Raw genomic sequence first — 24,826 nt, 5'->3', positions numbered from 1 at the left:
AATGTAAAGTCTCCATGTATTATATTTAACAGACATTTGTGTTGTTTATTTGTGTAAAAACCAGGAAAACAGTCTCGCAAGTCTCTGTTTCTTCTGTGTCATAGAGGCCGGTCCATCAAACCAAACCTGTTGTAATCCATTACTTATATGCAGCTGGAGGTTTGCGAAAGCGCTCCACTTTTGCTCTACTTTCACTCCTTGTTCTCTTCTTCATTCAGCACTACATGACTTTTCATCATAAGAGCCAAATCCAATCTGTAAAAGTTTCTGATCAATAAATTGCAGTCAATCAATATAACTAACAACTATAGTATTCCTGTATAGCTCAACACACATATGCTACTGAAAAAAAACATGTACTTTGTTATGCACTGTAAGTTGCTTTGGATAAAAGCGTCTGCCAAATGCACGAAATTAAAATTTATAATGAAATCAAGTCAGACAGTGTTTCTTTAAGAAGCATTCAAAGAAGAGATTTTATCAAATAGAGATTTTATCAAAAAGAATAATTTTTGGATGCATTTAAATGTACTAATCTACTGTTACAACATGATGCAGTATAATATACTAACATGAACACTTTACAACCATTATAATATGTCTTCAAAGTCAATTCTACTAACAGGCAGTCACAAGTCAGACCTCTCATTGAGCGAGGTCACTAAAAAGTATTTGACAGTCGGTGGTCTAAAGCCGAACCAGAATGTTTGAACCATTGATCAGAGTTAGAGAGTTCTAAAAGCATATCATACGCCAACATCTTCCACTTAGTAGCTGCTGTCTGGGACCTGCAGACATTAAATGAGTGTTTGGCTTCTGTGAGGAAACTTTTAATAGAGAAGTTTTTAAACTTTATTCCTGGGGTCAGTGTATTCCGAGTTTAATGGAAGTGATCTTATCTTTCCAGGAGTAATAATGACTCACAGTTTGATGTTGGCTAAAGGCTGGTTTTGTTTGGAATTAAAATAAAGTTTGAATCAGTATGTTGGAGGTAATATTTTCCATAGTGTGTTGGTAGCCTATTGGCATAAAGTCTATGCTGGTGGAAGGCTGGATTCTTAAAAGAAAGTGAAGATTTACTAAAATCCCACAGTACACATTGTAAGTCATGAGTAAGTTCATAGAAACTGTCTGACTACTATATGGCAAATAACCAAGTGACTTCTGTGATTGTTACCCAACCAAAACATGAGAAAGTTCACAAATATGCTTAAAATGTACATGGTTTGCACTGTTACATTGTAATAAGGGTAATATTAAAATCTTTTTACTGTATATTGGCAAAAACATTTTGGCGTACTTTAGTATTCTTTTATATACTGTTTCATCGGACGCACGTACGGTGGCGCGATTACGCGGCTGGTCCGAACTTTACTTCCGGTTTCTGTTTGTTTAATGGTCTGACTAGTTGCTGAAACTGAACTTTTAAACTAATAGCTCGTCAAAAATAACAAATGTTTTAGTTTCCTAGGTAATCTAAGTGTTGTTTATTTTGCTGTTATATAAATAAACTACTTTAAAAGGATTTTGTTGTTATTTATTCTTAGCGGAGTTTACTGGAAGTTTTTTGTTGACCACGAAAGCCGCATGTTTTATGTTTTTTACTGTTGAAACCATCTATAGTACCGTTCTTAAGTTAAAGGGGACATTTAATGAAAATCTGACTTTTTCCATGTTTAAGTATATTTGGTCCCCAGTGCTTCTATCAACCTAGAAAATGTGTAAAAGATCAACACAGTAACTTCGTTTTGGTAAACCATTCTCTGCAAGCATGTGAAAAAATAGGTCATTGAAATCTGTCTCCCCTTGTGATGTCAGAAGGGATAATACCGCCCCTTAATCTGCACTATCTGACCACGGCACTGACATTTAGTGCAGAGATCCACTCATTTGCGTTTAAAAGGACAAACCCAAAAACGGCACATTTTTGCTTTCATCTAAAAAGTGTCAATTTTAACATGTTATAATAAATTATCTATATGATATTTTAAGCTAAAACTTCACATACATACTCTGGGGACATTAAAGATTTATTTGACATTGTTAAAAAGTCTTGTGAAATGTCCCCTTTAAAGTATGCTTACTGTAAAGCAAGACCTTATTGCCTGCATTGTGCATCTGTTCTCTGGCGAATGGTTTGACTTGAAAATGACCCAATCATTTATTCATGTTGAATCAGATATGCATTTAGTGTCTCACTTTTCGTGCATGAATAATGTCAGGTGTTTGCTACAGTGGTTACATTAATCCAGCAATAATTTACAGAAATTAAAGATTCGGTTTTAAAATACAGTAGTAGTCATTTTATATATTGGTCATCATCCCTGATGTCACAATAAGAAACAATGTCAAGTAGATGCAGTAACGTTTTAATTCTCAGCTAATTGGTCATTTAATAGCCGTACACTCTACAAAAACGTGGTTCCAAGTAGCACTAAAAGTGGTTCACTGGATCGTAATAATAAGGAAACCATTTTTAGTGCTAAACATCACCAACATAGAACCTGCGTAGCACCTGTGTAGAACCATATTGTGCTATGTTGAACCATAAGTGGTACTATGTTCATTACTTTTGTCATTTGTTTACACCAAGAATTACATGTTTGCTTTATATACCAGCATACAACCTGCAGATCACATTTTCAGTGCTTATTTTGTTTTAGACTTAAGATAATACTGATAAAACTATAAAGGAATACAAAAGTTCGCTAAAATCCTGACTCCTGGTTTCAGCAATATAGGGAAGGCAAGTTTATGCATGTGTATAGCACATTTCATACACAGAGGTCATTCAAAGTGCTTTACATACAAATGAGAAAACAATCTATAAGAGAAAAAAAGTAAAAATACGAGAAATAAAATCACAATAAAAACAAATACATATTTCCATATCATGTAATCCCTAAACACTTAAACCCCTTGTTTGGAAAGTTATATTTTTGTTTCATTTCTTCATAAATTCATATCATAATATTATTTAAATATTATTTATACAGTAAATAATAATTATTATTACCCGTATTACAATGTAACAGTGCAAACCATGTACATTTTAAGTGTGATATTTATGAACTTTTTTAAATCATGCTTTAGCACCACTTATGGTTCTACAGAGGTGCTATATAGGTGCTCTGTAGCACTAAAAATGGTTCCCTAGAATTATGAGCTTTTAGTGCTGTTTAGCACCATTATTATTTTTAAAGTGTATTAAATATGAGTTTAATGAGCTTCTCTGAGTTTGATATCTTTATAAATATGACTTCTGTCACTTCTGAAGTCAAATAATGGTGGCCTTTGTATGACTTTCCTTGACAGGACCACTCAGAAGGAATGACTGGAAATTTTGACCTGGAACTTGTGTTGCCTTAAGTGCTGTTGCTTGCACCGTTTGTCGGAGTAGCCCACTAGCCTATTGTTTTTCACTTAACTCTATTTTAAGACCTGTTTATTTGATTATTTTAAAATGTAATTGATTTTGTTTATCAGTGTGTGGAAGTGATAAAGATGAGATCATTGAATTAAATAAATGCTTCATTCTCATTGGTTAAGAGAGGTTCTATGGGTGTGCGTATTATATTTCTGTAAAACTCACACCTAACCTGTCAAATGTCTTAAAATAACCACGGGTGCCATTATTTTCGAATAATTCAACAGCGCGTCTGCATTTATTCCTTACTTAAACCGTCCATAAAGTAGAGAAATCCAAAAACTATTTTATTACACAGTTGCGAATAAGTTCCTATAAGCTTTTTCCTGTTCGATCTCCGGTTCCTCTTTTTGCTTCATACCAGCAGTCTGAAACACTTTGTCCCATTGCGGTCTGGAGTCCGGATGCCCAGACAGGACTCAGACAGCCGTAATAATGCCCATATGGCAGTGGATCAGCATGGCTTAACATATTAGTGTTACCCTGAAGGTGTTGAAGCTCTGGTTCGGATGCTCACTGTGGGCATTTTGAGCACTGTAGAACATGAAAGAAACATGATTGTGTTTCTCACCATTGCTTGATCCACTAGACACTACAGGGCTCCAGACTAACTTTTTTCACTAGGAGCACAGTGGCCCCAACTGAAAATTTTAGGGGCGCAACCAGAAAATTTAGGGGCACACACCAAAAATCAACATGCTTACCAATTATTCACATTTCTACTAATTTCCACTGCATTACTAATAAATACTTTAATGACAGATGCAGAAAGTACAATGTGCTGTTTGCAAATTCAGTGTCACATCACAAAATAAGGTCAAATTTACTGGTTGCACATGTGCGACTGGATGTAAAATTCAATGGCACACTCTCAAATTTTGGTGGCAGTCTGGAGCCCTGCACTATATACTCGAGTATAGAGTGAAATACTCACTCAGCACCTTCACATTATCTGTACTGTACAGTAATGACTCAGCTTGCGTGGTGTATTTAGCTCAGCTGTTGCACAACAGCGCTCTCTCTTTATCACAATCACCTTGGTATCCCACGTGTATGAACACACAATGTTTTGTTGCACTCAGCTGTACACGCACCCTGTGATCAGACTTTTATTGACTCACTCCCATCTGACCACACGGTGCCTTATATCCATGGGAAATTTTTGATCTGCATGTTTGTGCATTGAATACCTGCATAGAGCTTTGGTGCTTGCACAGGTGATGCAGGTTTGAGCATTATTTATTAATCCCATTTCACTTAATCATTCTACTGACTATTTAATCCAAATCTCCCAACACAAACGAAACTGGTATTTAGTTTGATCTTCCTTTTTTATTATGAATGGGAAATTTAACCCTTGCGCAGCTGCTAGCTCTTGATATGCGAGTCGTACTTGTCAGTCTTGTTGGCACCTGACCGGGTCGGTCTTTGTGTGGATTACTCTGGTGATCAAGGTAGTTGATTTAGTAGTAGCTACAAGTCATGCTTGTCAGTCCTGTTGGCAGCTGATCAGGTTAGTCTTTGTGTGGATATCTGTGGTATTCAGGTGGTTGGTTTAGGTGTAGGTAAGCACGTGTCTTTTTTTTACGTGTACACACACAGTAAAACACACAGCCTTGCAAAGTATAGTTTATTTGACTTGTACGTTTGCCGCATGCGCAGTGCGTAAGCAGTACATCTCATGGGCTACATACTACGTTTTCTTCTGTAGCAACAATGTACGCAGGGTTTCAAAAATTGGGCGGTGCGTGTACAGTACACATGTACTTCTCTATAAATTATGAAAATTGCGTCAAACACACTGTATGCCTCGCGTATGCATAAAAATGGACCATACTTCAGCCTTAAGAATTGGGCCAGAACTGATTTGTGGTCAGCCAGATCAAACAGGACATTCAGCTCTGGCTCCTTTACTGGATTATAGCTTTTACTGTACTCTTACTTCACCCCATCTGCCTTGTTCTCTTTCTTCTTCCCGTCTTTTGTCAGTTTGTTCTCTGTTCTACTCTTTTATTTCTGAGTTTGTGCATTATTTATAGTTTCAATAATATTCCCCCAGGTTTTTATTGCAAGAAACTGTATGTAACTGGTAATACCTACAGTGTAGGGACCAAATGTCCCCACAAACATAGTAATACCAGTAATTGTTTGACCTTCTGGGGACATTTTTGGTCCCAATGAGGAAGCAAGCTTAAATCATACAGAATAATGTTTTTTGACCATCTAAAATAGCAGAAAGCTTTCTGTGAGTTTAGGAGTTGGGTTGGGAGTTGGGTTAGGAGATAGACTATACAACTTGTACAGTATAAAAGTCATTGGGTTGGTTTTTCCGGACATGGATTAGATTAGTCCTAGACTAAAATAAATGTAAGAGCTGTCTAAACTGAAAACAACTTGCACTGGCAACTTAAAATACACCCATGTCCTTTGTTTGGCATCAAAATGCACGCCAGTAATGTTTAAGTAAGGCATGTTTGTTAAAACTAGTTATATTTCTAAATTAAACTAAGGCCTTGTCCCATCTTAAAGCTAATCCATGTCTAGGAAACCACCCCATAATGTCTATGGAATGTTTAAATGAAAAATAGAAAGGTTTGTGTGTGTGTGTAAGCTTGAGCTAACAAGCTTTCATGTGTAGATATGCATGCACGTGATTGTCTGTGCTCACAAGTGTTTATTTTATACGTTTGTGAGAAAGCCCTGGTCATGAGTTAAATTGGAAAATGCCCTATGAATTTTAATGGAAAGTAAAACAGAAAATGAAATTGGATTAACGTCAGCTTTTTTAACAGCAGATTTTCACACACTTTAAAACTCCTTTAAAAATATTTTTTGTATCTGTTGATATTACATAGACTTCAATAGTTTTTTCATACCATTTTTTATTTCTAACCGTGCATCTGCCTCTAAACTTACACGGCACACCCCCTCCCTTGCACGTGAGGATGCATAAACGTCATTGTAACTTTGAAGCATTAAATCTTTTAAATATACGGTCATGCGGCACATCGTTTGAAAGCTTAGACTTTCAGGATTCCATTAACCGCACACACAAAGCATAATATGATTTATAGCAGTCATAAAACTGTAATCTAGTTGTTAGTTACCTAAACCGGGCAGCGCTGAATTAGGATATTTACTTAACTTCAAAATCTTCCCTTTATTCACTTTGGTGAAATTGTCTAAAACAAGTTGTTCATAAAATCCCCAAAAGTCCAAGGAAATGGAATATCTAAGACTTACTCCAAAACGATTTGTTTGCCTCACAATCTTGACGTTTCTGACCAAATTACGATATACATACTGTAAACAATCAGTTCACTACCAGACATCCATTCGGCATTCACTTTTCATTCACGATTTATAATGATATATTCGGGTGTCACATTTATTGTGCAATGTCTGAGGAACAAACTTGTCCACTTGTGAAATTCTAGCCGTTTCATAAAAGGCTACCCCTCACAAATGCATGGACATTATTAGATTTAAAATTGTGTCTGGTTTATGGGCCTTTTTTACTATAGTGATGACCACATAAAGTGTTTTTTTTTTTTTTTGGTTGTTCAATCACCAAGTGGCTTACTTGTAATGACACATCACATTGTTTTTATCTGTGTTTCACAATATAGTGACATTTGTACCGAACTTTAGCCAAACACGCACATATACAATGAAATTTATAGTAGAGCTCAAGGCCCAAGTCAGACGGTATGAGTTTGTTCCTCTAATTTTAATGATGACCTATTCAATTCCCTTGCACATTTTTTTTCACTGTCTGACCTCAGTAAGAGAGAAACCAGGAAATAACAGACCGTGTCATAAGAACACATACCATTTCGCGGGCCCCCAGTTTGAGAACCACTGCCTTAAAGGATCCAAAATGTTTTGACAATTAAAATTGAGGGACTGCTCCTCTTAACCAATAACTGCTGGATTGTTAAATATACAGGGATGCAAGTTTCGACAAAATCTGCCGTTTTGCATCCAAAATAGGTCGTTATGATTCGTCTAGATCATAGACCGTAAAAAAATATGGACGTAGTGTCCGTGAGGTCACCCATTGGTTTGTGAAGAGCATTTTTGAAGCTTAAAGTAGGCGTTGCCTACTGTCGCCATCTTGGGCGCGTCACCAGGCTTAACTAGCCGATAACCGAAAATGGGTAAATTGGCGGGACATGGGTGAAGCTGTGGTTGCTGAAACCAAGCCGATTCTAGTGACAACAGTGGCTGTTCAACCTTCACTCAAGTGGCCACGCCCTTAAATATGCAGAACTTTAAGGATTAATATAATTTAAACGGATGAGTTTAAAAAAAATTCACCCCCCTCACAGTTGTCATGAAGGGCAAAATTAGCTACATAGACCAAAAACACCTTTTCTACCAGGCTGTAAACAAATTATTCTCTACTGTAAAGTTTGGCATTTTAACATGGAGGTCTATGGGAACTATAGCAGCCAATCGATGAATTGCAGTTCAAGTCACTTCCATATTGGCATTATCAGAGAGATCGGATGATTGCCCCTCGGTCTAGATCAACCGACAATGAGTTTTTGGAAATGGGAGGTAAATTATGTCCAGCTGTTGTGGTAACGATGTCAAATCACTGCCAGTTTGGTGGTTTATGTTTTACAATTTACATATATACATACACACTAACACACTGGTTATTTATATATATCTTAACTTAAGCTTGTATCTTTCACTTTTTTCACTCCTGATGAGCTTGCATCCTGATGAGCAAATTCTGTCATTTACTCACCCTTATGTCTGAGTTTTTTTTTATTTGTCTTGATGAACCCTAAAAGAAGATATTTTGATAAATGATGGTAAGCATAAATGACGGTACCCATTGAATTCCATCAGCTGTGTGCTTACCATCATTTATCAAAATATCTTCTTTTGTGTTCATCAGAAAAATGAAATTCATACAAATTTAGAACAACTTGAGGATTAGAAAATGATGACAGAATTTTCATTTTTGGGTGAACTATCTCTTTAAGTGTGATATAATTTAATGCTGTGATTTAATGTTATTTATTTAATGACCTCTTTCTTTCTCTGGCTACAGGGGTCTGATGTGGAGGCTAAAGAGAATAATAATCTGGGTGCTGGGTATTTACATCGCCATCCCTGTTATCATCAAACTCTGCCCATCAATACAAGCTAAATTAGTCTTTTTAAACTTTGGTGAGTGTTTTCAACCTTTTTTTTTTGTATTTTTGTGTATATTATTGCCAGTCTTTGTGTCAGTATTGGATTGTATTTATTTAGTTAGGGTTTTTAGGGGTTATTAGATTTGCATGTTAAGTAGTCACCTGTAAGTATTTACACCAGATTTTATAAATATTTTTAGACAATGTACCCATATGGCCCATCAATCTGTAAAGGTAACACAATGGACTGTTGGTCAGTTTCCATAATTTGGCTGCAGATGCTTATATAGTTAAATGACAGTCTTATGGCATCTGTTCTCAGGGAGAATTCAGTATCCAAGGTGAGATTGCATTTTCCCTTGTGAAATATTCAATGTGCCTGAGCAACTGAACACACATACTGTAGTCACGCACACAAACTGTTTAGATAGAAACCGCATAATGCATCTTATATGGGATAAAATCAAAGCTGCTATTGAGTCAAGATATAATAACTTTTCAAGATTATGAAAAACTAAATAATAACTTTCCAGGATATTGAAAACTAAATAATAACCTTCCAAGAATATAAAAAATTAATGAATGTTTTAGACCGAAAATGTGAAGCGCCCCTTATTTAGCTAACAATTCAGCATATTACAACTCACAAGAAGCTGCCGAATTTCAAAAGCATTTTTGATTCAAATTAATTCGGCTTTTTTTCATTGGTGTTCTGTGATTTCGGTGGGTGCCTCGAGCCCCTTGCTTGGTAGCTATTTGCAGTTTTTTTTCTTTTGTACATGTGAGTTGTAGCAGTAGCACAGTCGGGTCACCCAAATTTCAAACTTTTTCCCTTAACACCTATTTGTATCACATTTGTTTCATGGGTCAGTGACAAAAGCGGTTTGGCAAGATAAAAATTCAAAAATCTTTTAGAAAACTTGTTTTAAAAACATAGATCAGGTTTATTTCAATGCACATATTTATGTTGATTTTATGGGATAAAAAATTACATTTGCACCTATTTTATGAAGTTAAGACTGATTGAAGCCGAAAATGTCAAATGGTGTAACCACAAATTGCGCCAAAGAATGAGAAACATTAAATATTTTATCCACCTTGATGGCATGTGGGCGTAATCATCAAAAAAAAATTATTAAAGTTTAATTTTATTAGTTATTTCTTAATGTAAAGTTTAATGCTTTTTGGTAATATTTGTCCAGACATATGCTAATCTTTGACAAATGATGTAAAAATGTATGATTTTATTTTTCATATTCATTCATATTACACAAAACTCGATGATTATATTTTATTCCACATTTTTATGAATATATATTTATATTTTCTTAAAAAAAAATACTAGTTACACCAATGGACACAAAGCGGTTAAACCACATTGAGATTTTTGCAATTATCCCCCAAATATTCTTTCAAAATGAAATAAAACCAGAAATTTTAGACTTGCAAGTATGCAAGTAATCTGCAAATTTATTTTGAAATTTGAACACTTTTACATTTTATTGAACCAAATGGACACAACATAATTAACGTCACGTCATTGACCCTTATACAAGTGCGCAGAACATACTCTTCTAAAGATCATGAAATAAAAAATTACAAATATTATGTCACTTAGGTTTATAGCTAAAGTTTGGGTTAGTAGTTAGCCTTTATCTGCAATCCTAAACAAAGACATCATTCATTCAGTAATCCAGACAAGCAAACACTGTGTTTGTTTCTGATTTCCCCTCTCATTTCAACGCCCTCTGAAAGCCTGTCTGTCCAGAAAACATTTGTCAGTCTTTTCTTACAGTCTCAATATTTTAATATTCTCATGAGAATTTAAGATTTAACTGATGTCACTGAGGTGTCTTGGGCTGATGTCACTATTTGTGTGAGTCAGCAGTGTGGTTTCTGTCAGCATGTGATTCCTCACAATACATCCTGTTTCAGTCTGCTGTCCGAGCTTATTACAGAATACGTGTGTAGAAGTCATCAGTCTACCAAGAAAGCTTGTGTGACACTTCTAGTTCCTTTACTGTCAACTTTTGGAGAACATGGATTGTAACAATCCAGCATTTTGGGCTGAAACAACCTAGCATAGGTGAAAACGCAACAGTTTGGTTTGTCCCTTTTTGCCCTAACCCTTTATTTGAAAATAACCAAGCATTGCATTCGCAACAGAGAGGTCATGAGTTTGATCCCAGGGAAAAATGTATAGATTGAATGCACTGCAAGTTTCTTTGGATAAAAGTGACTGTTAAATGCATACAGTAAATGTTTATATGTAAATAGTTTCTGGTGGGCTGACCTCTGCTGTAGTTCACATTTTAGTCATTTTTCAGAGATCGCTCTAAAGAGCAAGCAAGCCTTGTTCTGAATGATACATTGTATAGTAATTTACATTTACTTTTATATAAAAAAACTCAAAAAAAAAAGTAAGGAGAAACAATTAAGCGAATTTAAAACATGTTTGTTTTAATCTTCATATGTTACTTTTCATCTGATGTTAATTGCTCTCCTATTTTTTTTATTTTTTTTAGTGCGAGTACCGTATTTTATAGATCTTAAGAGGCCGCTGGATCAGGGGTTAAACCACACACAAAACTTCTACCTGCAGCCAGAGGAAGGAATCAATATTGGCGTATGGTGAGAGCACAGCCCATCCTGCCTCTTCATCACCTTCATCCTCAGCCTGTGTCTTTCTGTCCTCACTTTTATGTTACCCTGCAGTTTTTCTATCTCTCTTTGTCTCTGTTTCTGCATCTGAAGGGCATGGAAAGATTCCCATACTTTTTTGCAGCCTTTGGCTCAGTTTATATAAATACATAGTGACACAAAGTACTGCATGGGTCCATGGCTGCTGGCCATTGGGTGTGACTGTGTGTGTGTCTGAAGGTTTAAATTTCAGTTAGTCACAGTGTGATGGACCATTTAAGCCTCTTTGTGCTGATGCTGTGGTTTTCTTTGTGTAAATATGCTTCTGTGGCTCTTCAATGTGAGTCAGTATTGAACAGGAGAATCTATGACCTTTGATACTTAAATATCTTACATAGATAACATAGATATTCTTTCAGGCATACTGTACCCATGGTGATGTGGAGGGAGGCTCAGGGTAAAGATGCTGAATGGTTTGAAAAAAGCTTCCAGTCCAATCACCCTGTTATCCTTTATCTTCACGGCAACGCAGGGACAAGGTACACAAATATTGTGCACATGTGAACATTTTTAGTACGTTAAATCACAAGTATTTTTCTCAATTATGGATCACTCTCAGTGTCATGTTTTTTGAACAAAGTTCATTATTTGTTGTTATTTTCTTAAGTGACTTATCTGTTTGTCTGTGTGTTTTAGAGGAGGGGATCACAGAGTTCAGCTTTACAAGGTAAATAATAAGCCCCTCGCTTGTTTTGCTTTCACATTCTTTTTCCACTTTCACTAATAATAGTGATATACACTCACCTAAAGGATTACTAGAAACACCTGATCACTTTCTCATTAAAGCAATTATCTAATCAACCAATCACATGGCAGTTGCTTCAATGCATTAAGGGGTGTGGTCCTGGTCAAGACAGTCTCCTGAACTGCAAAATAAATGTCAGAATGGGAAAGAAAGGTGATTTAAGCAATTTTGAGTGTGGCATGGTTGTTGGTGACAGACGGGCCAGTCTGAGTATTTCACAATCTGCTCAGTTACTGGTATTTTCATGCACAACCATTTCTAGGGTTTACAAAGAATGGTCTGAAAAGGGAAAAACATCCAGTATGCGGCAGTCCTGTGGGCGAAAATGCCTTGTTGATGCTAGAGGTCAGAGGAGAATGGGCCGACTGATTCAAGCTGATAGAAGAGCAACTTTGACTGAAATAACCATTTGTTACAACCGAGGTATGCAGCAAAGCATTTGTGAAGCCACAACACGCACAACCTTGAGGCGGTTGGGCTACAACAGCAAAAGACCCCACCTGGTACCACTCATCTCCACTACAAATAGGAAAAAGAGGCTACAATTTGCACAAGCTCACCAAAATTGGACAGTTGAAGACTGTTGCTTGGTCTGATGAGTCTCGATTTCTGTTGAGACATTCAGATGTTAGAGTCAGAATTTGGCGTAAACAGAATGAGAACATGGATCCATCATGCCTTGTTACCACTGTGCAGGCTGGTGATGGTGGTGTAATGGTGTGGGGGATGTTTTCTTGGCACACTTTAGGGCCCTTAGTGTCAATTGGGCATCGTTTAAATGCCACGGCCTACCTGAGCATTGTTTCTGACCATGTCCATCCCTTTATGACTACCATGTACCCATTCTTTTGATGGCTACTTCCAGAAGGATAATGCACCATGTCACAAAGCTCGAATCATTCCAAATTGGTTTCTTGAACATGACAATGAGTTCACTGTACTAAAATGGCCCCCACAGTCACCAGTTCTCAACCCAATAGACCATCTTTGGGATGTGGTGCCCTGGATGTGCATCCCACAAATCTCCATCAACTGCTATTCTATCAATATTGGCCAACATTTCTAAAGAATGCTTTCAGCACCTTGTTGAATCAATGCCATGTAGAATTAAGGCAGTTCTGAAGGCGAAAGGGGGTCAAATACAGTGTTAGTATGGTGTTCCTAATAATCCTTTAGGTGGGTGTATATATGAGATATTATAACTGATATATTAATGAATGTAAACAATTAATGCGAACAAGTGATGTCACTTCCTCTGCTGTCTATGCAGGTTCTCAGTTCATTAGGCTATCATGTCGTCGCATTTGATTATAGAGGTACATTTGCTATGATTGTTTATGCATTAACATTAAATGTCAGATGTGGTACACTGTGAGATGATGTGGTTTGATGAAGTAGTTTTAAAATCCTATATGGTTTTGTTTGTTTAGGTTGGGGTGACTCTGAGGGCAGCCCATCAGAGAAAGGCATGACATCAGATGCTCTTTATCTATACCAGTGGATAAAGCAGCGGATCTTCCAGAAGCCCCTCTACATTTGGGGACACTCGCTGGGCACGGGGTGAGATTAACTCATCAGGGGAATTTCAAACTGCTTAGAGGTTTTTCCTTTTGTCTGTGAATGTGTACAAAAAAAAGACAAAAACCCCCATCTGCATTATTACAAAAAGGTCTGGGTAAAAATGTTTATTCTTCTGTGATTGTAAATATACATTTCTTAATTTAACAAAACAATATAGATTGGGGAAATCTCACAATTGGTTCACAACGTGAGTGCTTTACTTTAGAGGCAGGGCTCGACAATAAGGATGGCACAGGGCAAGCGTCCGCGATGCGAGAGAACCGTCACATGCGGCACCCTCGCAAAAGTTTATAATTTGCCCTCGTTTTAGACCTTGCCAATTTTAAATATTTTTTGTGCGTGCACATCTGATGCAAGTGCACGGAAAGCTGCATCTCAAGGCTTCAGACAGCACGCAAATACTGGGTTCACATTTTATTGAGCTTTAACGAACATATTTACACAAAATTATGTCAAAATGCCACAATTATCCTTGTCAATGTAATCTCTTGTGTGAATGTGAACAATTTAGAAATAAAGCGCATATGTAACAGTATATTGAATCTGTGCATTACATGTAGATCTTAAAGTGACAGCACACCAAATAAATTCCACGTCTGCAAAACAAATTTTTGAATTGATAACAAATTTTTGGTAATAAATTTGGTAAAAAATCTTAATTCAGACTCATTCAAAATATGGTAGAAAAAAATATTGACAATTATATGCTATTGCAAATAGCAAAATAATTTTTTTATAATTATAACATTTGACATTGCAAAGTATTCATTAAATATAACGGAACATAGCTAAAACTAGTATTCAGATGTTTCTTTGACAGAAACAGTTTGTGCAGTATTACTGACTGTAGACATGAATTGATGCTGATGCTGTTCATTTCTGTTTTTCCAGAGTGGCCACCAACCTAGTGAGACGTCTATGTGACAGGGGTATGTGAACATGTATTTGTTTGTGTACAGTATGCTTGCATTATTCTGATGTTTGGATAAAAAAGTGTGTGAGCCATTTTGTAAAGTACCCATACTCAAAATTTGACCTCGAAATGTGCATTTATCCCATCCGAGTGTGTAGTGAACACATGCACTGCAAGTCATGAACACACATCCGAAGCAATGGGCAACTATCACTGCAGCACCCGGGGAGCAACTGGGGTTAAGGTGCCTTGCATAAGGGCACCCCCGTTGCATCCTGCTGACCGTGAGACTCGAAACGGTGACCAGAATCTCTAACCACGGCTGCCCCACTTGACATTTATGTGCCCATGTTTATTTCATAGTAGTAAGAAATCTGTTCAGATCTTTGTACACTGTAGTCCGTAATTTTCATATGCGTTTTTTCGTATTCGTCATCTTACAAATTCATCACACTGTATCTGATGTGTATGAATTCATCTGTTGCGGAAAAAAAATCACAAAACAATACAAAATGAAGTCTTTGTAACGTTAGCTCTATTCACTGTGAATGGATGAATAGCAACAAGCTATCGTTTAGCTACTTGAGCAAGGCAGCTTTCAACTTTGTTTGTCATAATTTTTTAATATTGTTCGTCATACTTTGTGCTGCGAGACGATTTGGATCAACTCGTCAGACGCTTTTCTTGATTTTGGCATTCGCTTGTATGGTGGCTCTGATGTCAAAGCACCTCTCCAAATGCTGCAAAATTACGGACGAGTATTTTGGATATATATATATATATATATATGTATATGTTGTCGTTTGGATTTATTTAACTGGATTAAATGAATAATTTATCCAAGAAGGATCATTATTTATTTACCGTTGTGTTGGTCAAACCCCAAATGACTTTCTTCAATCTTTGGAACTAAAAAGTGGTGTTTGCATATTTCTTGATATGCATGTTCATTAGAGTACAATATGACAACTGTACCTCAGGATGCTTGTGGTCAGGTTCATGAATTTTTTTCAGCAATTGATTCAGCTTTTTTTTTGATGAACTGTAAGCGTAAAACTTCAATACTGTGAACCCAAACTTTAGGTTACATAAGCCTGTAATCGAGGATCATGGAGGAACGATGCAGTCATTAAGTATCCCTCTCTTGTGTTTACAGGAACTCCACCTGACGCACTGATTCTAGAGTCACCGTTTACAAATATCAGGGAGGAAGCGAAAAGCCACCCCTTTTCTATGGTGAGAAACCACGCACCTGAAAGTCTATCATTGTGTTCTGAATAAAGCCTAACCACCTGACATTATGTTTATCTCTTTAGGTTTACAGATTTCTACCAGGCTTTGACTGGTTCTTCCTGGATTCTATAACTGCAAACGACATACGGTTTGCCAGTGATGAGAAGTAGGTTTTTATTATACTTATATGTTATTATTATATATTCTCTTCAGCATTTAGTCCTATGTTTAATAATAATTCTTGAGGGTCATACAAGAAGTGATGTAATAACAATAGGTTATTATATAGCAGCAATTCCATGCAAATATTAACCTTAGCACTGAAAAAAATACGTTTTTAGCAAAAATGTAACCATACCGATATTTCAGAAAATATAAACGGATGGTTCAATATATTGGTAATAATTACATTCTCTGTGAATTTATATTTCATGTTTTGTCTGCAAATGTCACCTCCATAATGTTAGAATTGCTCAGTATGTTTGTAGGTCACAGACTGTAACAAAACCAGATTTACGTGGCAGGGTCCAAAATAAATGTGCGCCAAGCACTACAGTATATTGGCCAAGTGTGTAAAATGTTGTGCACCAGTGGCTTGTAACTTTATTAGGAACTGCAGTATAAGCAACACGAGTGATTTAGTTCATGGATATATTTCATAAAAAGTCAATTCTTCATTTTACGCAGTGTTATTCTGTCATCTTTTCTCCCTTTATTTCTAACCACAACAAACGCCAGTCCTCCTTCTCTGCAGAATGTTGAGTTTTGAAATTAAACGAAGCTGTGTCGTGTGATATGGTTTGCAAGTTATAGCGTCTCCTGCTGATTGACGGGTGGGCGGGGTTTTCCGGGGGAAGTGCCCATATAAAGAAGTGATACGTATAGAAAACCCTTGAAACGTCAGTTGGACCTGTAATCGAAAAAAACGTTCTGAGACGAACCCTGGGGAAGTGCATTGGGCACAGAAATACTCTGTAACACGCCCAACTGCTTTTTTGACACTTTGCCTACGTTTAGCATGAGGAAACAACTCTATAACTGTGTTAATAAGTCAGAATGCATGAAATACCATTGAACCCCCCCCCCCCCCCTGTATTTCTCCCGAACTCCATGTGGGGACAACTGTACACTATTCCATCTTATATCTTGCATCTTATTTTAAAGGAATAGTCTACTCATTTTCAATATTAAAATATGTTATTACCTTAACTAAGAATTGTTGATACATCCCTCTATCATCTGTGTGCGTGCACGTAAGCGCTGGAGCGCGCTGCGACGCTTCGATAGCATTTAGCTTAGCCCCATTCATTCAATGGTACCATTTAGAGATAAAGTTAGAAGTGATCAAACACATCAACGTTTTTCCTATTTAAGACGAGTAGTTATACGAGCAAGTTTGGTGGTACAAAATAAAATGTAGCGCTTTTCTAAGCGGATTTAAAAGAGGAACTATATTTTATGGCGTAATAGCACTTTTGGGAGTACTTCGACTCGGCGCAGTAACACCCTCCCTCTCCCATTATGAGAGTGAGAAGGGGAGCAGACTTTTCAGGCGAGTCAAAGTACTCCCAAAAGTGCTATTACGCCATAAAATATAGTTCCTCTTTTAAATCCGCTTAGAAAAGCGCTACGTTTTATTTTGTTCCACCAAACTTGCTCGTATAACTACTCGTCTTAAATAGGAAAAACGTTGATGTGTTTGAGCACTTCTAACTTTATCTCTAAATGGTACCATTGAATGAATGGGGCTAAGCTAAATGCTATCGAAGTGTCGAAGCGCGCTCCAGCGCTTACGTGCACGCACACAGATGACAGAGGGATGTATCAACAATTCTTAGTTAAGGTAATAACATATTTTAATATTGAAAATGAGTAGACTATTCCTTTAAAGGGACATTTCACCCATTTGCATTAAGCTGTGTATAGTTAGAAACCCAATCATGTTTTTAAATGGTCATGCATCATTCCCTCTGTCTCCCCTGAGACAGGAGAAATATGGATTTTAGTGTTACACTTCCTTCTTTCAATGATGTAAAAATCATCATTTTGCATCATTGAAAGAAGGAAGTCCTATATCTTTGTAGAGGGGGTGAGACTACAAACACTCCTTTTCTCGGTCAAATAGGCACCAAATTCGAAATTTATGTAACATTTCGACTACAAATATGATCCACTTTTAATAAAGATTAATTTGTCCACAGGTGAAATGCTCCTTTAAGGTCAGGGCCGTTTGACTAAGAGGAGATTACTTTGTTGGTTTAAAGATGTGATTTATTTTTTTTAACTCTTGAATTGTGTCTTCTTATAGTGTCAACCACATATCCTGTCCAGTTTTGATCCTCCATGCAGAAGATGACACAGTTGTACCCTTCCAGCTGGGAAAAAAGGTTGAACATCTAATAATATTAGTTTTCTTTGTAAAAATGTTTTATATCTAAACTCTGATTGTATAAAGCTGCGGTATATACGCACACCAATAAATGGTGCAAAATCTTAAGTACTTACTACTTCTTTTAAAACATTTATTTTTTCATTTAGTGTTATAAATTGACTTACTTTTAACATCAGTTGAACAATCACAATATAGTTTGACAGCATCATGCTAGCTGCGAATGCGTTTATTTTAAATGTGCTGTTGTTTTGTGTTCACCAACAGCTTTATGATTTGGCCGCCCAAAGCAAGAGTTTGAACGGTCATAATGTTCAGTTTATTCCGTTCCCCGGCTCTCTGGGATACAGACACAAATTTATCTACAAGAGTCCACAGCTACCAAATATACTCAGGTTTGTAGACTTCATAATTTGCTGTACTTTAAAAAATCATTTGTATTGTATCCTCTAAGGCTATTTTTAGGATTGTGCCAGGTAATGTAGTTTCTCATTTGGTCGTGATACAGTAGTTGTCTCTGACTGAAGTCTGAAGTCACTGTCTGTATATTGCTGTGTTCCCTTTCAGTTTGTGTTGATACTGAATCAACTTTCCTGTCTAAACACTGACATCACTTTATTATTTATGGGAAGGAGTTGCAGTCTGTCAGACAGGCAAAACTTGGAAAAAAATATTTGGAAAATAGTTCTAGTAAACAGTTCAGTGAATATAGACGTTTTAGTACCAACAACATAAACAAACAGCTTTTGTGGACTAAACTTCCAGTAGACTTCTACATGGAATCAGTAACAACAGAGTCATTTTACAGTTTATTTCTGATAACAAGGGAAGGGAATGACCTTTGTTCATATATCATATCTAACGCATATCAACTATTACACTGAGCTAATGTTACTGTGTAAAATGAGTGAATACAATGTTAGCTACAGGTCCTTGAATTCTTGCCTGGCCGCCAAGCCTCTCCACACAGTTGTGATCCATGTTAGTTGTTTCCCCTCATCTTTTAGCAAACCATAACATTTCATTTTTTGACAAGGTATATGTTTCAAAGATTAGGACTACCCAGACCGATAAATAAATACAGACCAGAAGTTCACTTTGGTTCCGACACATAATCGTGACAACCAGTCCTTCCAGAAAAAAGTTTTTTTTTGTGATTGTTGCGGGCAAAAATCCTTGATCTTGCGCCACGTTTTCTTAAAAAATGCGATGGAATATGCAAGATATTTATGCAAAAACTGTGTGAACTGTTTGCAGCTTTTAATTGATGTTCAGGTCGCGTGATTACGTCACTTTCTGACATTCCCATGACAACAGGGGACATGGCTGCGCATGTTTGAAGTAAATGCAGCATTTTTCTTCTTTCTGCTAAGATATATATGACTTTTTGCTACGAAAATGCAGGAATTAGGAAATCATGCAAGCCCCACATATTATCAAAAATATTGATAATTGTGAGCAAAAATCTGCAATTTTTGTGGCGAAAGTGCGGCGTGTTTAAAAAATGCGGCCCACGCATAAATATGCGGACTTTGGCTGATTATGCATTGAATCATGCGATCGCATAATCACGTTTTTTTGGAGGGACTGGACAACGCACACACATCCCAAGAAACAGTCTATAGAAACAGGAAGAGCAAGTGCTCCAAATTTATTTATTTATTTATTTTTGTTTTAAGGAAATATCTAAAATTTAGAAAATATCTAGTTTGCAAATTAAAGTTGGTTTGATACAGTTTTATACCAAATGTAAATAAATTGATAATCAATATTCAATTATTATTCAAGGTTTGGCTTAAAGCTGGAATCTGTGACTTTTGCCTCTCTATCGCCACCTCTGTTTGAAAAATGAATTTGAGTGTTACTTTACATGCATATCAGTGGCAGCTTGTGACTGCTCATCCGAGGGGCGCAAATTCAAAATATGTGTTCGGAGTGTCATGTGTGTTGCTCATGTTTTCAAAATATGTGTTTGTTGTGTCACGTGAGCCATGTGCATCACGTGTTTTGTCAAAATAAGTGCCTGCTGCACACCGTTTATGATTAAAGAGACACTCATGTTCACAAAATACACTAGACACTCCCTTAACAGTAAACTCTGATTACGCATGAGATTATGCGAATATCTGGCAAACGCGAGCGTCTCTTTTATCATAAACCCTTTAGACGCATCTGCAGCAGGCACTTATTTTGACGGGATACGTGATGCACATAGGATCAGTCTATGCGCAGAACACATATTTTGAATAAAGGAACCACACACATGATGGGTTACATACATGTTGTGACAGACTTCGCATCGAGCGCACTCAAAAAAAGAAGTCTCCGGCCGCCACTGATACATATATTTACGAGTGGAGAAACAACTGATTTTTTTTCTTTAAAATCCGACATGACAGCACAACTTTAATTGTTGTGAATTGTGGTAAGGTAAAGAGACGGGTTTGAACACATACAAGTTGTTTATGTACTTGTGCAACAACTGATTTTTGTTCATTTCTAACCAAAAATGTTATGGATTACAGCTTTAAATCCAATCCAAATACTTTATGGGGCGGTGTTCCCAACAGGTCTTATCCTAGTCCCAGACTAAAATGCATGTTTAATCTGCCTTCATTTGAAAACATCTTGCATTAACATATCTTAAAGGGGACATTTCACAAGACTTTAAGATGTCAAATAAATCGTTGGTGTCCCCTGAGCTCCAAATATCATATAGATCATTAATTATAACATGTTAAAATTGCCACTTTGTAGGTGTGAGCCAAAATGTGCTGTTTTGGGTGTGTCCTTTTAAATGCAAATGAGCTGATCTCTGCACTAAATGCCAGTGCCGTGGTTGGATAGTGCAGATTAAGGAGCGGTATTATCCCCTTCTGACATCACAAGGAGAGACAAATTTCAATGAGCAATGTTTTCACATGCTTGCACAGAATGGTTTACCATTCTAAGGACCCTCTCTAAAATCAGATGGTTCATCTCAAGGGGTAATCCTTGAAAAATAAAGAATAATAACCCAACAAAACAAAGTTTCTGGGTTGATCTTTTTCACATTTTGTAGGTTGATACAAGCACTGGGGACCAAATTATAACACTTGAACATAGATAAAGTCATTGTTTTGTCTTAAGATGAACACACCGTAAAGTTTTTTGTAAGGTTTGTGTGTAAAAAGTACTTAAATGTCCAAATATAACTAAGGTCCTGGATTTATCTAAACCCTGTCTGGGAAATTGCCCCTAAAAACTCACCTTATTTAAAACATTTTTTCTGTCACAAATATCAGACTTTCACAAATCTAATGTGTCCTTTTTCTTATTCTGTTTTTTTTTCAGTGATTTCCTCAGTACGTTGCATCCGCACGTGTAGTCGAGATCAATTCACGTGACTGCCCTCTCTCACACACCATCAGTCAAACACACACACACACACACACACACACACACACACAATGTACTGTACATTATCTGCACTGCGTACATCATGTGTACATGCATGGACTGAAAATCCACTTATATTTGTTTGCATTCCTTTATTTACATAAAAGCTGGGGAGAAAGTGATCATTTTTCAGAGAGTAACAGAGGGACGGGTGATTTGTTTTGCTGCCCCTTGTTGTAACGGATCCAAAGAGCCAGCTAGAGCACAGAGTATGCAAATTATTATGCTAATAGGAATAAAATGAATGCTTAGGTCACCTTCAAACAAATAAAGAAGAACGGGTGAAGTTTTAATGGGGACTTTTCTAATAGCAGACTTGGGTCAAAGGGATAAAGCAGGACAGTGCAATGCTATGATGTCAACTTACCTGCTGAGAAAACTCACTTACTGACTACGATTTTATTTTTATAAATATACTATAACAAATCTGATCGAAAATATGGACCTTATTTCAATTCTAAAATCCACTCAATGTGAACAGTGAAATATTTTATGTTAATCTTACTACAATAAATGTCGTTTTTTTCCTTTTTCTCTTTTGAATTATCTGAATATTGGCTGAAGGGTTGTGTACTGCCTTGGCGTTTAATCTTGTGGCGTTTTTATGGAATTTATTTGTGGATAAACCAGCAAATGTTAATGGGCATTAGTCCACTTCAGCTTCTGTGTGTGCACCCTGCATTGTTTGGCCGGTATGCTTTATGCCACTCTGAATGCTACACAACTGCAGGTGAAATTAAATGATTTTGTAAAATGGGAATTCCCTTTCCAAATCCAATGTGTAATTTAAATGCAGTCAGATAATAGTTTTAGGTCGATACTAGTTTGCATGTTTGTTACTTATAACATGTTGCACTGTTGAAAGAGAGACAGAATGCATTATTTTTTGCATATTGTACGTTGTATTTTAAATGTATATCCAGACTTTGCACATTCCAAATAAATAGAAATATCAATAATTCCATAACATGTTTACTAACAATCAAAAACCTTAATGTAAATGTAATATTCGTATATATTAAAAAAATTTATATAAAAAACTTTATTAATATAAAATTACATTTCAGTGCTCTTTAATTTGATAGGAAAGTCTTTGAAACTAGATTGGCGACTGTCCATTAAAAAAAAATCTGATGTTTTGTTATTTAATAGGCTCATATCCAGATACCGCAAAAATATTCATTATTAATGTTTAGCATCTTTGCCAATCCCTGATTCGATTTTGAGCAAAGTATGTGAGAGGTGTCCAAATGAAATCATTGTATTTTAACCAAATATCACTTTTTTTATCTTCAGTTGTGTTCTTATTGTGTTGTGTTACTGTAAAAAAAAGATTTGTTGGTTTAATTTAAAAATTGTAAGTTACCTAGTTGCCTTAAAATAATATTATGTAATATTATTAATATTTTTATGTAAAAATATTTGTCAACTAATATTTTTAAGTTGGAAAAACTGTTACAATGTTAATGCAACCAGGTAATTTACTTTAAGTTAAACCAACTTATTATTTTTATTATTATTATTATTATTGGCGTTTTTTTTAAGGCATTGTATTGTATGTATAAGCATCAAAGCAAGGCAATACTTACATCAAGGACCTAGTTGGGCAAATACTAAATAATGTTTGAGCAATAATGACATCTTTGATTTGCGTTGATCTTGTGTCTCATAAATGTGAGAAATATATTTTTTCACAGAGTGCAGTAACCATTGCATATGATCTATGTAATGTGCAAATATAATTCTCAATGTAATACAGCCAGACTGAGAATCAGAAGCTGCTGTATTGTTGCCCTATGTGTCAGGTTATGTTGATGTCAGATGGTTATTTTTCTCTAGGGCTGATAACGGCAAGGTCGTGTGCATGCAAGCCTCAGTAGTACTGTAAATTGGGCTTTTTGTGTTTAAATCTCATCTGTTTGTATGCTGCAAATGTTCTTCCTAGAAAGAAACTAGCATCACGGTAGCTTATTTCCAAAGTGGGGCTCATAATGGACTGAAACACTGGAGAAAAACACATTTTTGAAGGACTATACAGAAATTTTCCAGAGGAGCGCAATAATCCAACATAATACAACCATATAAGACCAAAAATGATCGCACACACTGCTATATTCTATTGTACTAGAATGTAAAAAAATTATATTGGACCACAGTATATTTGGATGTTACTGCTCTGTAGATTATATTCTGCCCTCTTTGTTGATGTTGACCAAACGAAACAAATATTTGAATTCAACATTTGTTATATTTTACAATTCTATATATTTTTTTTGAATGAAATACATCCTGGTTATTTAAGCAGCAACTTTTACTTGTTCAGATTATATCATGAGTGGTTTACAATGTTTGTTTTCCTGTAAGCTGCTAAAACAGGACACATGCACAGATGTAGTACAGTAGGCTGTTTTTAAACAATAAAGTAGGCCTACTAAAAAATATAGCGCATTGGTTTCTGATCCTTTTTTTGTCTGTGTGTGATTTATTGTTTTCTTCATAAAATCATCCTAAGTAAATGTAAAGAAAATTCTGTGAAAATATAACCTTAAAGGTGCAGTGTGTAAATTTTATTGCAAATTGCAACCAACGGCTCAGTCCACTGCTCACCCCTCGCTTTTAAAACACAGAGAAGCTACAGTAGCCCCCGCCAGAAAAACATGTCATCGTCGGAGACAACTTAATAAAAAAAAGTTTGTCCGTTAAGGGCTTCTGTAGAAACATGCCACACAAAATGGCGACTTACACGTAAGGGGACCCTCAGTGTATGTAGATAAAAAGGTCTCATTCTAAGGTAATAACGGTACATTTTGAAAGGTCTTTATATCACCCCTGCGATAATATAGTTTTGTATATAATTTTGCATTTCTGTCAAGAGATCTTTCTAAAAATTACACACTGCACCTTTAATATCTTTATTATTGACTGAATAAGGTCACGTTAAAGATTAAAATTGAAGTGAAATCAATAATTGAAATTAAAGCCCCTAATCTCATAATTTAGCCTGGAATTTAGACTTTAACCTGGATTCACTAATAGTTCACACAAATGCTGTTAGCCAAGCATTATCTGCTTTTCCTTCAGATTACTACCAACAAACCCCTTCCAGTTAAAGCAGTTTAAGGCGGGGGTCTCTCTCTTTATTTATTAAATTTGTTTCAGGTTGTGGCTTTAACCCTTTCATCACTGCCATACACAGTAACTGTTTAACACATTCATTACAATGCTGTGTAATCTGATGCTGAGCCTC

The 24,826-nt window shown here is 36.2% G+C and overlaps 1 protein-coding gene across 2 annotated transcripts in view; it reads left to right on the top strand.

Moving 5' to 3' along the window:
- abhd12 (abhydrolase domain containing 12, lysophospholipase) overlaps positions 1–24,022 on the top strand; it is a 29,468-nt gene extending 5,446 nt beyond the window's left edge. The window contains exons 3-14 of one of the 2 annotated variants that reach the window (XM_055171690.2): positions 8,496–8,614; positions 11,106–11,211; positions 11,640–11,759; positions 11,917–11,947; positions 13,296–13,341; positions 13,456–13,585; positions 14,498–14,535; positions 15,676–15,755; positions 15,836–15,918; positions 18,061–18,139; positions 18,409–18,536; positions 21,475–24,022. In XM_055171690.2, the coding sequence (XP_055027665.1) occupies positions 8,496–8,614; positions 11,106–11,211; positions 11,640–11,759; positions 11,917–11,947; positions 13,296–13,341; positions 13,456–13,585; positions 14,498–14,535; positions 15,676–15,755; positions 15,836–15,918; positions 18,061–18,139; positions 18,409–18,536; positions 21,475–21,508 (994 nt within the window). In that variant the 3' untranslated portion in view covers positions 21,509–24,022. Of the gene's footprint in view, positions 1–8,495; positions 8,615–11,105; positions 11,212–11,639; positions 11,760–11,916; positions 11,948–13,295; positions 13,342–13,455; positions 13,586–14,497; positions 14,536–15,675; positions 15,756–15,835; positions 15,919–18,060; positions 18,140–18,406; positions 18,537–21,474 lie in introns of those variants that run through there. The other variant, XM_055171691.2, reaches the window with a different exon arrangement.
- The last annotated feature ends 804 nt before the right edge of the window (positions 24,023–24,826 follow it).

Source organism: Misgurnus anguillicaudatus, chromosome 7, assembly GCF_027580225.2.
Source record: "Misgurnus anguillicaudatus chromosome 7, ASM2758022v2, whole genome shotgun sequence".
Taxonomy (NCBI): domain Eukaryota; kingdom Metazoa; phylum Chordata; class Actinopteri; order Cypriniformes; family Cobitidae; genus Misgurnus; species Misgurnus anguillicaudatus.
Note: the sequence above shows the minus strand (reverse complement) of the source record. Positions and strands in the feature narration are given on the sequence as shown.